Source organism: Hippocampus bargibanti, linkage group LG02 (assembly GCF_051943395.1).
Source record: "Hippocampus bargibanti isolate YZ-2025 linkage group LG02, ASM5194339v1, whole genome shotgun sequence".
Taxonomy (NCBI): Eukaryota; Metazoa; Chordata; class Actinopteri; order Syngnathiformes; family Syngnathidae; genus Hippocampus; species Hippocampus bargibanti.
In genome coordinates, this window is record NC_142735.1 from 23,076,456 (window position 1) to 23,090,578 (window position 14,123).

The window sequence follows — 14,123 nt, forward strand, 5'->3', positions numbered from 1 at the left end:
AATTTTTGGTCATAAACTGAATTGGTCGAGAACCGAGACTTTCGAAATCCGAGGTTTGACTGTACCTCTGAGTATAATGCTGCACAGTTTTTGGATGGTGGTTTGTTGGGTTTTTTTTTTATTTTAGTTTTTATTCAGTACTGCATCTGTCATTAAACAATCAGAATATTCCACGTTTCTCCGAGTATCAAACAAATAAATTTTGTATTACTGCAAAGGCTGAATTTTTGGAAACAAATCAGTTGTAGAACAGGTTTCTGGAACGGATTATGGTTGAAAACCGAGGTTTCACTGTACATCTAATATATTGGCATTTTTAAACCATCCATCACTTTTTTCCCCCTTTCTCAAAATAAATACGTAAAATTAAAAAAAAATCAACAACTCGGATTGGTGACAATAATGGAATGATAACAAAACCTTTTCTATGAACATTTGGTCCATCTCCTGTGGCAAAATAACAATCCACTCATCCATTTTAGAAATTCTGTAACTGTCTGACCACCAGGCTACCCGGCAAAACAACCTAAAAGTTACTTGCTGGTACAGGTAATTTTTATTACATTTAAGTATTTTAAAATTCCTCAAAGACTTTTCGACAATATTTCTATTTTATAACTCTCGTGGCCCCCCCCCCCCCAAAAAAAAAAAAAATATATATCCAATAGCACAGCTCTCCACTCTGCAAAAGTAAAAATCGGAGCACTTCATAATCCCAACGCAATCATTAAAAAAACATCAGAGCAGGAGGCTGTCAACATTGGCACCATCAACGACACTCCCCTGGCGGAAGAAGGTAGATGTCAACGATTAACCGGTTCCTGCACAGCTGTCGTGCAATTGCCACTGTAATTGATGGCCCTGATGCGCAAAGGACACATCAACTAGTAGTGATGCTTCACTTCGATTGGCAGGACACACCTCAGGCACCGGAAACAAAATGGTGCCCCTCTCCTCAAATAACCTTCCCTGAACAGGGGGTGTGGGGGTGGACTTTTAATTTCTTTGGTAAAGATCAAGTGCTGATTCTGAGCTACGCAACCCTGAAACTAAGTGGAACTAACAATGACATTTAAAAGACCATCATTAGTAATAAAATAAGGGATCTTGCACTCCACTTCATTCCGTCTCTCATGAAAATGCGTTCTGAAGACATCATTTGGACATCTAAAATTCAAAGTTCTGGATGAGCATATGTGACCCTAAAACCCGAAGCCTAATATTTAGACGTTTTGCTCAAATAATTTAGTTTAAATAACTCATTCACTGCCAGACGATGTGCAAAAATGTGTCCCACTTCAGTGCTGTGGTTATTGTCATTTTCACTCAAATTGCAGGACGCACAGAATGTTGAGTTTTAGGACTACATGAGCATTCAATTCGGCATAAGAAACCTTACACTCTCTTTTTTCAAGAAAAAAACAGTTAATTCCTAAGTTATATGGGTCTGAAGTTATCCGAGCTTGAAATGGGGGCGGCTGAACAAATACAATTGATTTATATAGCGCTTTAAAAACAGTTGAAGCTGTAACAAAGCGCTAACATGGACAAAAGGCAAATACTGCCCCAACGTGGAAGGGAAAACATTGCCAGAGATCTGACCAGCGCTTTATCGGCAGCTCCGGCATGAATAACGTCAGGAATGGCACTCCACATCCTGCTTTTCAATTCCTGAATAAATTCCGTAATATCAGGGAATGTGTTAATAAGTGATGTAAACATTACCGCGCTAATCCCTTGCATACTCCCACTCCAGTATTCACATTGCGGACAAAATGGTGGCCAAACAATGCCAATCACAAGAGTACAACACTGTTGTAAAAATAGTTCTGTTGAAGTCAGACATTGTGGCTTAGAGACGTGCTTTGTATGCTGTCCAGGTGCTAAATGCTAGCTTTAGCTATAGAGCGATATTGCAACTTTCCAGAATATGGCCGACCGGGCCTGCGTGCGTGTGTGTATGCATACACATCAGAACAACTTCATTGAATTAATGGAAGAAAGATGGAAGAGAAAGGCAGGGGGGAAGACAGGGGAGCTGATTCGACACGTCAACCATCCAGACGGGTGCCGCCCCCACGGCGAGTGATTCATCGAATTCGATTAGACCAATGGGAGCCCATCACACCCACTTGCCGGTTTGTGGCATTATTAATCGAAGTAGCCCATTTGCAAGAGTACTTTGAAGGAAGGGGTCTTTGAATCGTACGCTTTTTCAATAATGCATGAGGGATTATTTATCTCCATGTGAGAAACAGTTCAGGCAAATTGTTCTCCCAAGTAAATGATGTTTACATTTGGCCTCGGGCAACACGACTCTCAAAGGCTTTTACGCCGAGCAGAAAATTAACCAGCGAGTGAAGTGTCAAAAAGACCGGATGGAAATACTGCATGGCATGATCATGGAATAATAACATTATTTCTCAAAAGCTTCTGTCAACTGATTTTTTTAAATTAGAATCAGTTCGATTTCACATACTTGGCTATCACTGATATGACATCAATGTTAGCAATGTTAGCAATGCTAGCAATGATATCCATTCTGGGTATTTGATTAGGTATCGACAGCGATGATGCAGTTTTATCTGTAGGTTATTATTAGATATCGCACTTGATATTTTATTCCCGTTTTACCAACCTTAAAATCTACATATTTCGTTGTAAAAGGATTTTGTCTATTTGAGGGTAAATTGATATTGTGGTGGGCCAAGTATCGATATCGGGGTTTCAATATTGTGCAATTTTATCTTTTTTGTTTGGTTTTCAGTGGACAGTAACAATTGTCGCTGTAACAAAACAGATAAAACAGATTAGTAAAGCGATTGCAATTTTGATATTTGACAGTTAATTCCTAACTTAACAAAATGACTTTCACTGGATAATATTTCACAATGATGTTTTTACATTGCATCGTAAAAGACAAAGAAATATACAATATAAAGGTTGGACATATTGATATTGTGATGTTAATATATCCATCCATTTTTTTAATTTGTTTAATCTCACAAGGTTCGCAGGGGGATACTGGACCATATCCTAGGTGTCTTTGGGCCATTGGCGGGGGACACCCTGAGCCGGTTGCCAGCCAAATAGAGGACACACAGAGACGAACAACCATACCATGCTCTCATTCACACTTAGGAAAGATTTTGAGTGTTCAATCAGCCTGTCATTTTTTATTGCGTAATGCGGGAGGAAACCGTAATGCCATTCACAAATTTATTTGGGAATTGAAAATATGACGTAGACCGCCATTCCTGAATTTGATCTGTTTTTTTCATGTTTGGGTGCCGATAAAGGGTTGGCCATGGCCTCTGGCAATGTTTCTTTTCTTTTCCTCAAGGGACAGCATTAGCCTTTTGTCCATGTTAGCGCTTTGTTCCAGCTTTATCTGTTGTTCAAGCGCAATATAAACCAATATGTATGTATTGCATTGTATTTTGGACAGCAAAGCTCATTTCAAGCTCATATAACTCCAGACCCATATAATTTAGGAATTAACTAATTTTTTTCTGATGAAAGAAGAGAGTCTAAAATTTCTAACGCTGTACTGAATGTTTATGTAGTCCTAAAATTTTTATGGGTCCCGGAATTCAAGTGACAATGCCAAAGATCCTGGCACTGGAGTGGACACATTTTTGCACATAGTCTGGCAGTGAATGAGTTAATATATTCTGATATATTAACTCAAAGAAATGTTTCATTCTGCTGAAATCTTATTGTCAGTCAAAACACAGCATAGAAATGTAGAGACGCTTATGAGGAGAAAAGTCGCCACTATCACAAATTGGGTAGTACACTGTGAAAAACGCCCGCCTCGTAGCGCTCGCATTCTACGCCCGCGGTGCTGCCGCTTGACCTCGCCGTCGATACCCGTCCTCATTAAACACCGCCGGGGCCAATACCCGGCGGCAGGAGCGATTTAAATGGCATCACTCAGTGCTTTCTCAGCGGCAAGGAGATGCTAATTCATTTATCCGGGAAGATATATAACGCGAAGCGCCTATAAAACACGCAGGTGTTTAACCCCACCTTGCCACCCGCCACGCTGCTGTCAATCAACACGCGAGGCGGGCGACTTCTGACAACAATTTGGCGATGTAACGCGGTGACAACAGATGCCGCGGGCAGCGAGGGCCATTTTTTTTCACATCCCCCCACTCCAAATATCAAGGCGGTATTGATTTTGCATCAATTACAGAAGGGCATAAAAATAGAAGGGATTTGTGGGTGGCGTGCCAAATGGAGATTTGATTGGTAAGTTGGATTTTCATGGACAAGACTGTATTCCTCAAATTGCGACACAATAAATAAATAAATAAATCTTCTTTTCCTTTCGGCTTTTCCCCTCAGGGGTTGCCACAGCGAATCAATGTCCTCCATCTAACCCGGTTTTGTGCATCCTCTTCTCTCACACCAGCTCCCTTCATGTCCTCTTGGACCACATCCATATATAAATAATAAAATAAATACCTGTAAATAAATAAATCAATCAAATGATGAAAGGATAAAATGTTAAAATGATACAATAAATAAATACAGGGATAAAATAACTAAATAAAATAAATAAATAAATAAATAAATAAATAAATAAAGGGTTGGTTATCTCTCATATCTGTGTGCGTTGCTTGGGGATTGTCATTGTTCACACATGGACATTCATAAAATAAGGCATTAAAACACAGTTGCACGCCAAAACAGCAGCACCGACGATACATTTCACCCATGTTAAGATATTTATTGCCGTTGACTTGCGGGTTTAGATTTTTTTTAATCAGTATCCATCAGGGCTGCAGGTGGGAGGGAGGTACAAATCCATAATGGTAATCCCCCAAAATATTTTCTAAATGCGAATCACCGAAGGGATCAATTGAAGCGGGCTAGGGGATTAAAGTGAATTCCCGTCAAGAAGGGAGCGTCCTCCAAGTGACACGTCTTCAAGGGCAAACTGTCAGTGGCTATACAAGCCCAGACATTTTCCCCTTTGCCGCTTTGTGTGGCCTTGCCGTGACACTTATTACATCAGCATGCAGATTTTAGCGTATGATGAATCCATCCTGGCGTAAATGAACTGCACGCCTGTCGCAGCAATATTTTCGCAAATACTGTCATGAAATGCTCGCAGATGGCTTCATTCCATGGGACGCAGAGAAGTACCGGAGCGTATTTGTGGCACTCCTTTGGATCGGCGTGAATGGCTGTCTCTCAGTATTGACAAAAACGATGTGATACATGACAAGATCAGTGTGATCGCCGGGTCATGTGAAAGTTTGTCTTTTTTTCACATTGCTTGATAAGTACAGTATGTATGTCATTAATATTTGGGCTAATGCTTGTCATTGGTCATTTTCAAAGTACAGTCAAACCTTGGTTTTCGACCAGAGTCCGTTCCAGAAACCGATTTGGTCCGAAACATTTTCCATAATAATCAATGTAATTAACACATTTTTTAATCATGATTGAACAATACAAACGTAGAAGGGAGTGAATGATGCATTCAGGTGCGCTGGGTTTGGTCGAGAACCGAATTTTTGTCATGAACCGAGGCATTAAAAAACCGAAATTTTTGCTCAAAAACTGAATTGGAGGAGAACCAAGACGTTCAAAAACCTGTTTGACTGCTTACAGTACATTTTTTTTTTTCAATTCCATGTGTGTGAGTGTTTGTCTTTGAGCGCTCACTGTTCAATTTTGATGTTCTATTGCATCCTTCGGAATTGTGTCATGGTTACCGGACATACCGGTGTATAAGGCCCACCCAAACGCTTTCTTTTTTTTCCAAAAAGATTACCCTGCGCCTTATATCCTGGTGAACCTCATGTCTTCTTTTCCTTTCGGCTTTTCCCTTCAGGGGTCGCCACAGCGAATCAATGTCCTCAATTTATCCTGGTTTTGTGCATCCTCTTCTCTCACACCAGCTACCTTCATGTCCTCTTTGACCACATCCATAAACCTCCTCTTCGGTCTTCCTCTCGGTCTGCCCCCTGGCAGTTCAAGGCACAGCATCCTTCTCCCGATATAGTCACTCTCTGTCCTGTGGACACGTCCAAACCATCTCAGTCTGGCCTCTCTGAGTTTCTCTCCAAAGCCTCTAATATGAGTTGTCCCTCTAATGTACTCATTCCTGATCCAACCTGGTCACTCCCAAAGAAAACATCAACATATTCAGCTCTGCTACCTCCAGCTCTGCTTCCTGTCTTTTCGTCAGTGGCATTGTCTCCAGTCCAAACATCATGGCTGGTCTCACCACAGTTTTATACACTTTTCCTTTCATCCAAGCTGAAACCCTCCTATCACACATCACACCTGACATTTTTCTCCAGCCGCTCCAGCCTGTCTGGACACGCTTCTTCACCTCTTTTCCACACTCTCCATTACTCTGGACAGTTGACCCCAAGTACTTAAAATCCTCCACCTTCTTTATCTCTTCTCCCTGTAGCATCACTCTTGCACTTGGATCCCTCTCATTCACACACATATATATTCCGTCTTGCTGCGACTGATCTTCATTCCTCTCCTTTCTAGGGCATATCTCCACATCTCTAGTTTCTCCGCCACCTGTTCCCTGTTCTCGCTACAGATCACAATCTCATCTGCAAACATCATGGTCCAAGGAGATTCTTGTCTGACATCGTCGGTCAGCCTGTCGATCACCATAGCAAATAAAAAGGGGCTCAGAGCTGACCCCTGGTGGAGTCCCACCTCCACCTTGAATTCCTCAGTCACGCCGACAGCACACATCACAACTGTCTGACAGTCATGATACATGTTTTGCACCGCTCTGACATCCTTTTCTGTCACTCCAGACTTCCTCATGCAATACCACAGCTCTTCTCTGGGCACCCTGTCATACGCTTTCTCCAGATCTACAAAGACACAATGCAATTCCTTCTGACCTTCTCTGTACTTCTCTATCAGCATTCTTAAAGCAAACACTACATCTCTCGTACTCTTTTTTGGCATGAAGCCATACTGCTGCTCACAAACCTTATGTGAACCTTGAACCTTATGTGAAGTAAAAAAAATAAAACAACATAAAACAGGTCTCGCAACTACTGTCAGCAGCCACGACTCAATTTCATTGACTCTCCGACCCCATGAAAAGACATAATGTGCGGTCCATGCTGGGATTTATAAAACTGTCTTTCATTGCAATAATTACTTAATTACTCTGCGAGGTGGAATCTTTTCTTGATTTCGCCATAATTTTCAGTTTTTGGCACAATTAGAAAAAGTTGCGGTTTTTTGCTTGTTTTTTTGTTTATTTCTGAAAATTTGAAGACCAAAATATTCCATGAAAACCTTTAAAGAGCATAAACGATTTAAAATATTTAAAATAGTAAATGATATTTATGATTTTATTGTGATATACTCTGATAAAATCCTAAAAATACCACACATTATACTATACTACAATTGCTATTTTTGTGTTTGACATCAAATAAGGAAAATTATGCCGAAATTGGACTGTTTTGATTATATTCCCTTTCGCACCATCTAAGAGATGCACAACGGAACCCAAGCCTTTACTGTAGCGGCTTATAATAATAATAATAATAATAATAATAATAATAATAATAATAATGATACATTTTATTTCTAAGCGCCTTTCAAAACTCTCAATGACACTTTACATTCATGGGATAATGTGGTGTGCCTTGTATATGGAAAAAGTTAGAAAATACACCATTCATTAGGGGTGCACCTTATAGTCCGGTGCATCTTATACACCGGAAAGTACGATAATGACGTTCACCTTTTCCTCTAGAACACACTCATTTATTCATCGTACCCTTTTCTTTTAAGACAAGAATTATCTGAAAAAAATATCTAATTACCTCAGCAGTCTCGCAGCACATACAGTTGCTGACTTTGAATAACATTAGAGAATGAAAAAGCTGCTCTCCCAGAAATGATATTTTTTTTAGGCCCATTAGAACATCTCTCAGTTTGACTGTTAGCGTCAATGGGTTGCATCATCGCCTTCTCACAATATAGAGTGCTTTTCTCACCCAATTGCAGTATCATGGCTGCCTGTGGGCATTGCCAGAATGCATTTTTAACACCATTGCATGAACGCTAATGCTCATCTCTCAGCATTTCCAGAATCCATTTCGGAGGCACACTCACGTTTGTTTGAGTGACTGTGTTGTAGGTGTCTCAACCCTGCCACAACATTCTCACGGCTTTTGTCCCCCTCCCCCCCCCCCCCTCCCAACGCTACCGCATTTAGGTGCAAATATCATATGGCATTGCCTCTACTGCACAGAGTTGCAGTGCTCGGAGAGTCACCTGCTTGAGGCCCTCCCAAAGGATTTTAGTGTACCGTCACTTTCAAATAAATCATTTGTTTGATTAATTTAATCAATTAGGTAAATCTGACGACACCTTTGAGAAGAGAGAAGGCAAAATTGACAGCAGATTCGACTAGAAAATAACCAGTGATCGCCATAGAGAAAAAGGTAAAAAATATGTGCAGATTTGAGTTTCCTGAACGCAACACTTTTAGCTGCTCTGCCATTACCTACGACTGAGCATCTTTCTGGCATTCCATTGGCTCAGAGTGACCTCTACCATTTGTCTCCAAGTGTGTAGATAAATAAAAAGAGATGTTCTGTATTCAAACCTTGGGCCATGAGGTATTCCGATAGTTTTACGTCAATGTGAAAAAGTGTTTCGCAGTCAGGCGATCGTTCACTACGCTGATGTTTGGCTTGGACATTTTCAAAGGACTGTTAAAAGCTGATAAAAGCAAACGTCCTTGGATCAGTTCTTGACAAAACGCCAGGCAAAAAACAGTTTTGATAGAACATGGACTAAAGAGGTTAAAAAATGATGAGGATGCATTTAAAAGTGAAACATTTTTTTTACATGATTCACAATTTTTATTTATTGCACAACAATTTAATTGTAACATGTATTTGTTGCATATTTTGATAATGTAGCCACAAGGGGACACAAGTCAGTGTCTTATTGTGCCGGTCCCAAGGCCGGATAAATACAGAGGGTTATGTCAAGAAGGGCATCCGAAGTAATTTTTTGCCAAAACAAAAATGCAAATCCCATAGATCCCATGTGCCCATAGGAAAAGACAGAAATGGAACGCCAAGAGTATAGAACTTAGAGTAGGAGCTTTGAATGGAGGAACAATGACGTGCAAGGGTAGAGAGCTGGTTGACATGATGCAGAGAAGTAAGGTAGATATACTCTGTGTCCAGGAGACCAGGTGGAAAGGGAGCAAGGCTAGAAGCTTAGGGTCATGATTCAAGTTGTTCTGTCATGGTGAAGACAGAAAGAGAAATGGAGTTGGGGTTATCGTAAATGAGGAGTTTGTTAGGAACGTCTTAGAAGTAAAAAGAGTATCAGATAGAATGATCAAAGTCACAATCAGAATCAGAATCATCTTTATTGCCAAGTATGTAGAACACACAAGGATTTTAGCTCCGGTAGAACACACTGCACTAGTATCATGAAAAAAAAATGGAGAAAAATTGAGGCACTATACATAATGTGTCTGAAGGTGTGATGTTAAATGTTGTTAGTGGGTATTCCCCACAAGTCGGATGTGAGTTGGCGGCGAAGGAGAAATTTTGGTTGGACGATGATGAAGTCATACAAAACATCCCTCGAAGTGAGAGGGCTGTAATTGGTGGAGACTTCAATAGACATGTTGGCGCAGGAAACAAAGATGATGAGGAGGTAACTGGCAGGTTTGAACTCCAGATGAGGAAGGGCAGATGATGGTTGACTTTGAACCAAGAAGATGGAAATAGCTATTGTGAATACTTTGTTTCTGAAGAGACAGGGACAAAGGGTGACCCATAAGAGTGGAGGCAAGAGTACACAGGTAGACTACATTTTGAAATCAGTGACTGCAAAGTAGTGGTTGGTGAGAGTGTAGCCAGACATCATAGGTTGGTGGTGTGTTGGATGACGTTGGTAGTGAGGAAGATGTTAGGGTTAAACCCAAAACATTTTCACCAACTGTCGATGAGAAGGTTTCTTTAGCCGTCATCTGTACAATTTTGGATTGGATTGGATTGGATATGCCTTTATTAGTCTCACAGTGGAGAAATTTACATTTCACAGCAGCAATTTTGAAGGTTTCGGAAGTTTCGCCTCCTATCCAAGAGGCTTCGGCGAACTAAAGTCTGACTGGTCGTATCGGCCCTATTTATATATCCCTAATGTCCAGGCATGGCGGCGCCGGACACAGCTATGATAGGTCACTACTCTCAGGTTGGGGGGAGCAGAGGACCCCTCCCTGTTGCCCCACTGATTGTTCCTACATTCCTGACTAACGACTGGCCTATTTCCCCCACTCCCACCGGTATCACCTCATCAGCATAACGAATGTTGCCTAACCTGTTTTGCCTAAGCAGGCTATTGTATGAACGATCCAAATTGAACCTCACCCCACCAGACCGGTTTAAAGAAGGATTTTGTTGTTTTATAAGAATCGCTTCTTTTACCCCCCTTTCAAACCATCTATGTACTTTCGCTAAGATTTTAACCTCATTGTCGTCAAATGAGTGGTTGCTAGCTTTTAGGTGCAAATGTACTGCCGATTGAGGCCCACTTGTATTATCCCTGCGATGTTGATAAAGTCTTTTTTTCAGAATTTGTTGAGTCTTCCCAATGTACTGCTCTTTACAATTTTCATTCTTACAATGTATGGAATAAACTACATTACTTTGTTTTTCATTTGGTAGCCTATCTTTTGGATGCACTAATTTTAGCCTTAACGTGTTTATCGGTTTGAAATAAGTTGGAATTTTATGGATGGAATATATGTGTGTGAATAAGAGGGATCCAAGTACAAGAGTGATGCTACAAGGAGAAGGATTTTAAGTACTTGGGGTCAGCTGTCTAGAGCAGTGGAGAGTGTGGAAAAGAGGTCAAGAAGCGTGTCAGGCAGAATGGACAGCTGGAGAAAAATCTGAGGTGTGATGTGTGAAGAAGGTTTTCAGCTAAGATGAAAGGAAAGGTGTATAAAACGGTGGTGAGACCAGCCGTGATGTTTGGACTGTAGACTGTGCCACTGAAGAAAAGACAGGAAGCAGAGCTTGAGGCAGCAGAGATGAAGATGTTGAGGTTTTCTTTGGGAGTGACCAGGTCGGATAGGATCAGGAATGAGTATATCAGAGGGACAACTCATATTTGAGGGTTTGGAGAGAAAGTCAGAGAGGCCAAACTGAGATTGTTTGGACATGTCCAGAGGAGAGAGAGTGACTACATCGGGAGAAGGATGCTGAGCCTTGAACTGCCAGGCAGGAGACTGAGAGGAGGTTTATGGATGTTGTCAAAGAGGACATGAAGGTAGCTGGTGTGAGCGTAAAGGATACACAAAACCGGGTTAGATGGAGGACACTGATTCGCTGTCGCGACCCCTGAAGGGAAAAGCCGAAAGGAAAAGAAGATTTGTTGCATATTTTGATGATGTTTTATGCTTTATGAAACATTTATGTCTGAATCATAGCGTTTTGGGGTTGTTTTGTAACAAATTAGAGCATTTACATGGAAAACACGTCTTATTATACAACATTTTGTCCTTCTGAATGTTTTTCCAGAACCAATTAATTTCCCAAGTAGGAATATTACCGTATATTGGCAAACCCTTGCAGAATACAGGCGCACTTTTATCACACAAACCAATAGGAGGTGCTTATAATTGGAGGACATGATCCATTTACGAGCACTTTCCATCTCCGATTGCGCCATGCGGTATTAGGCAGAAAGGATATCAAATCCATCCTGGGGCCTTTTTACATGCGCCGGAACACTTGATTAATGTGCTTGCTGGTTGCTGCATTGATTTTTCTATTGTTATTCACTGTGACCAAAAACAGTAGCGGGGGGAGTTGTGGGTGGGAGGTATTGGATGCTTCAGTTCTGTGCTTTAATTGTTTTTTTTTGTTTTTTTTCCCCCATGTCATCCTTGTCTGACTTAAGTTGGCGGTATCAACCCTAAACCCGTAACCCTAACCTATACACGCCCCGTTTCACATCCGTTCTGGCGGACAAAAGGAGGACTAGCGATCCCAAAGTAGGGCAGCATTCTCCGGCGTACATCTCCCAGGGGAGGTGGAAGAATGAAATACCCTCTCTCGTGGAACATCTGATCTATCGTGGCAATACACATTCAGTACTTGTAGCTCAGCGTTGCGGAAAAATACAAGTTGAGGGGAAAAGAACAACGAGAATTGCTTGTCTCGCCAATCGGACAAAAAAGCTAGTGTGATGCAATGTTTGAGATGTGTGTCAGAACTGTATCGAACAAGCACAATATTGGTGTTCAAGTTTTTCCTCTGAGCAGTCAAACAATGTTCTATGTGAAAATGACAGAAGGATTGCTGGTGTCTCAGAATTCAGGCAGAACATTGTTTTTCTATGCAAATTAATAGTCGGAAAGTCTCTCAAAACATATTCATTTGAGACCGGGATGTTTTCTTAATTTATTTTGTTCATTTTAATGTCTGCTTCCACTAAAAGGGTCTCAAGTGACTAAGTGATACAGAAAAAACACGGACTTCCCATAGGCTCCGTCTTTGGCAGTTGATATAAACCGTTCCAGAAACCGAATCTGTTCAAGAAACCTGTTTGAAAATCGATTTGGTCGAAAACTGAAACATTTTCCATGCTAATCAATATAATCAAAGTCTGCTTTTTTTTAATCGTGATTGAACAATACAAAGACACTTGCTCACAATGGAATGCTACATGAGGATAATGCGTCAGTGACAATGAGACGCGACACAATGCAGTGACGGATATGGAAGCGGAGGGGAGTCGAGTGGTGCATTCAAGTGCGCTCATTTGGTCAAGAACTGATTTTCAGTTCTCAACCGAGGCATAATAAACCCCAATTTTTTGGGCGAAAACCAAATTGGTTGAGAACCGAGATGTTCGAAAACCGAGGTTTGACTGTACTGAGAAAATAACTTCACAATTTTGATTATTTTCAAATAAATCTTTGAAAATTTCTCTACCAGCTCTATAATTCAACTCTTAACTCATCCACTGCCATTCAACAATGTATTCGGGAAATGAAAATATGACGTAGAGCACCATTCCCAAATTTGTTTGGGTTTTGTTTTTTCATGCTTAGGTGCTGATAAATCGCTGGCCATGGCCTCTGGCAATGTTTTTTCTTATCCACAAAGGGGCAGCATTTACCCTTTTTCCATGTTCGTGCGTTGTTCCAGCTTCAGCTGTTGTTAAAGCGCTATAAAAACCAATTTGGATAGTCACCCTTATTTAAAGCTCAGATAACTCCATACCATATAACTTTGGAAATAACTGTTTGTGATGAAAGAAGAGAGTCTAAGGTGTCTAACGCTGCATTGAATGTTAATATGGTCCTAAAACTCAATATTCTGTAGGTCCTGGAATTCAAGTGACAATGACAAAAACACTGGAACTGGAGTGGACACATTTTTGCACATCAACTGGCAGTGCATGAGTTAAGAGTCATTTTTTGTCATTATTATACTGCACCCAAAAAATCTGCCTTTAGTTTTAAATTGAGGAATGAAGAAAGAATGATGGTCTCACACACGCACAAATTTTGCCTCAAAGCATTCAAAAAGTCCGGATTGGAACATACCCAGAGCGGCTGGAGCAAAGAGGCTGGCGAGGAATAGCAGGCGTGCGGTCCACATGGCCTCCTCCTCGTACCGCCCGCTGCTATCGTTGGAGTTCAGCACTCAGGCCTTCAGGTCAGAAGTAGAGCAATGGGGGGGTGCTTTTTGGTGCTACTTGCACCGCTTCCTGCTGATGTCCGAAACCTCCTGGGAAGAAAAATACAGATGCAGTTTAAAATGGACTGTGTGTATCTGCAAGAGAGGGATTACCGTTATGTTATGGTTTGCACTGACAGAGAGAGCTACGTTATGCTAAGGTTTTATTTGATGTTTAAAGTTGCGATGGAGTTCAATGTTCGGTTAGGTCAAGGGGCAAAACCCTCGCATCCTAAGCTTAACATAAAACCTTTTTTTGTCGGGCGCTGGATCACATTCAGGGTTGAGTTTGGGTTACGATGTAGCGTTAGCCTGCGGTGTTGTTATTTCTAGGGTCTGGTGTCAATGTAGGCTAAACGTTATGTTTGCTTACTTTAATTTTAA

General features: G+C 41.0%; 1 protein-coding gene across 7 annotated transcripts in view; it reads right to left on the bottom strand.

Moving 5' to 3' along the window:
* LOC148902069 (adhesion G protein-coupled receptor L3-like) overlaps positions 1 to 14,123 on the bottom strand; it is a 180,976-nt gene that overhangs the window by 97,792 nt on the left and 69,061 nt on the right. For all 7 annotated transcript variants that reach the window (XM_088990280.1, XM_088990279.1, XM_088990281.1 and 4 more), the window contains exon 3: positions 13,607 to 13,790. In XM_088990280.1, coding sequence (XP_088846406.1) covers positions 13,607 to 13,661 — 55 coding nt within the window. In that variant the 5' untranslated portion in view covers positions 13,662 to 13,790. The remainder of the gene's footprint in view (positions 1 to 13,606; positions 13,791 to 14,123) is intronic.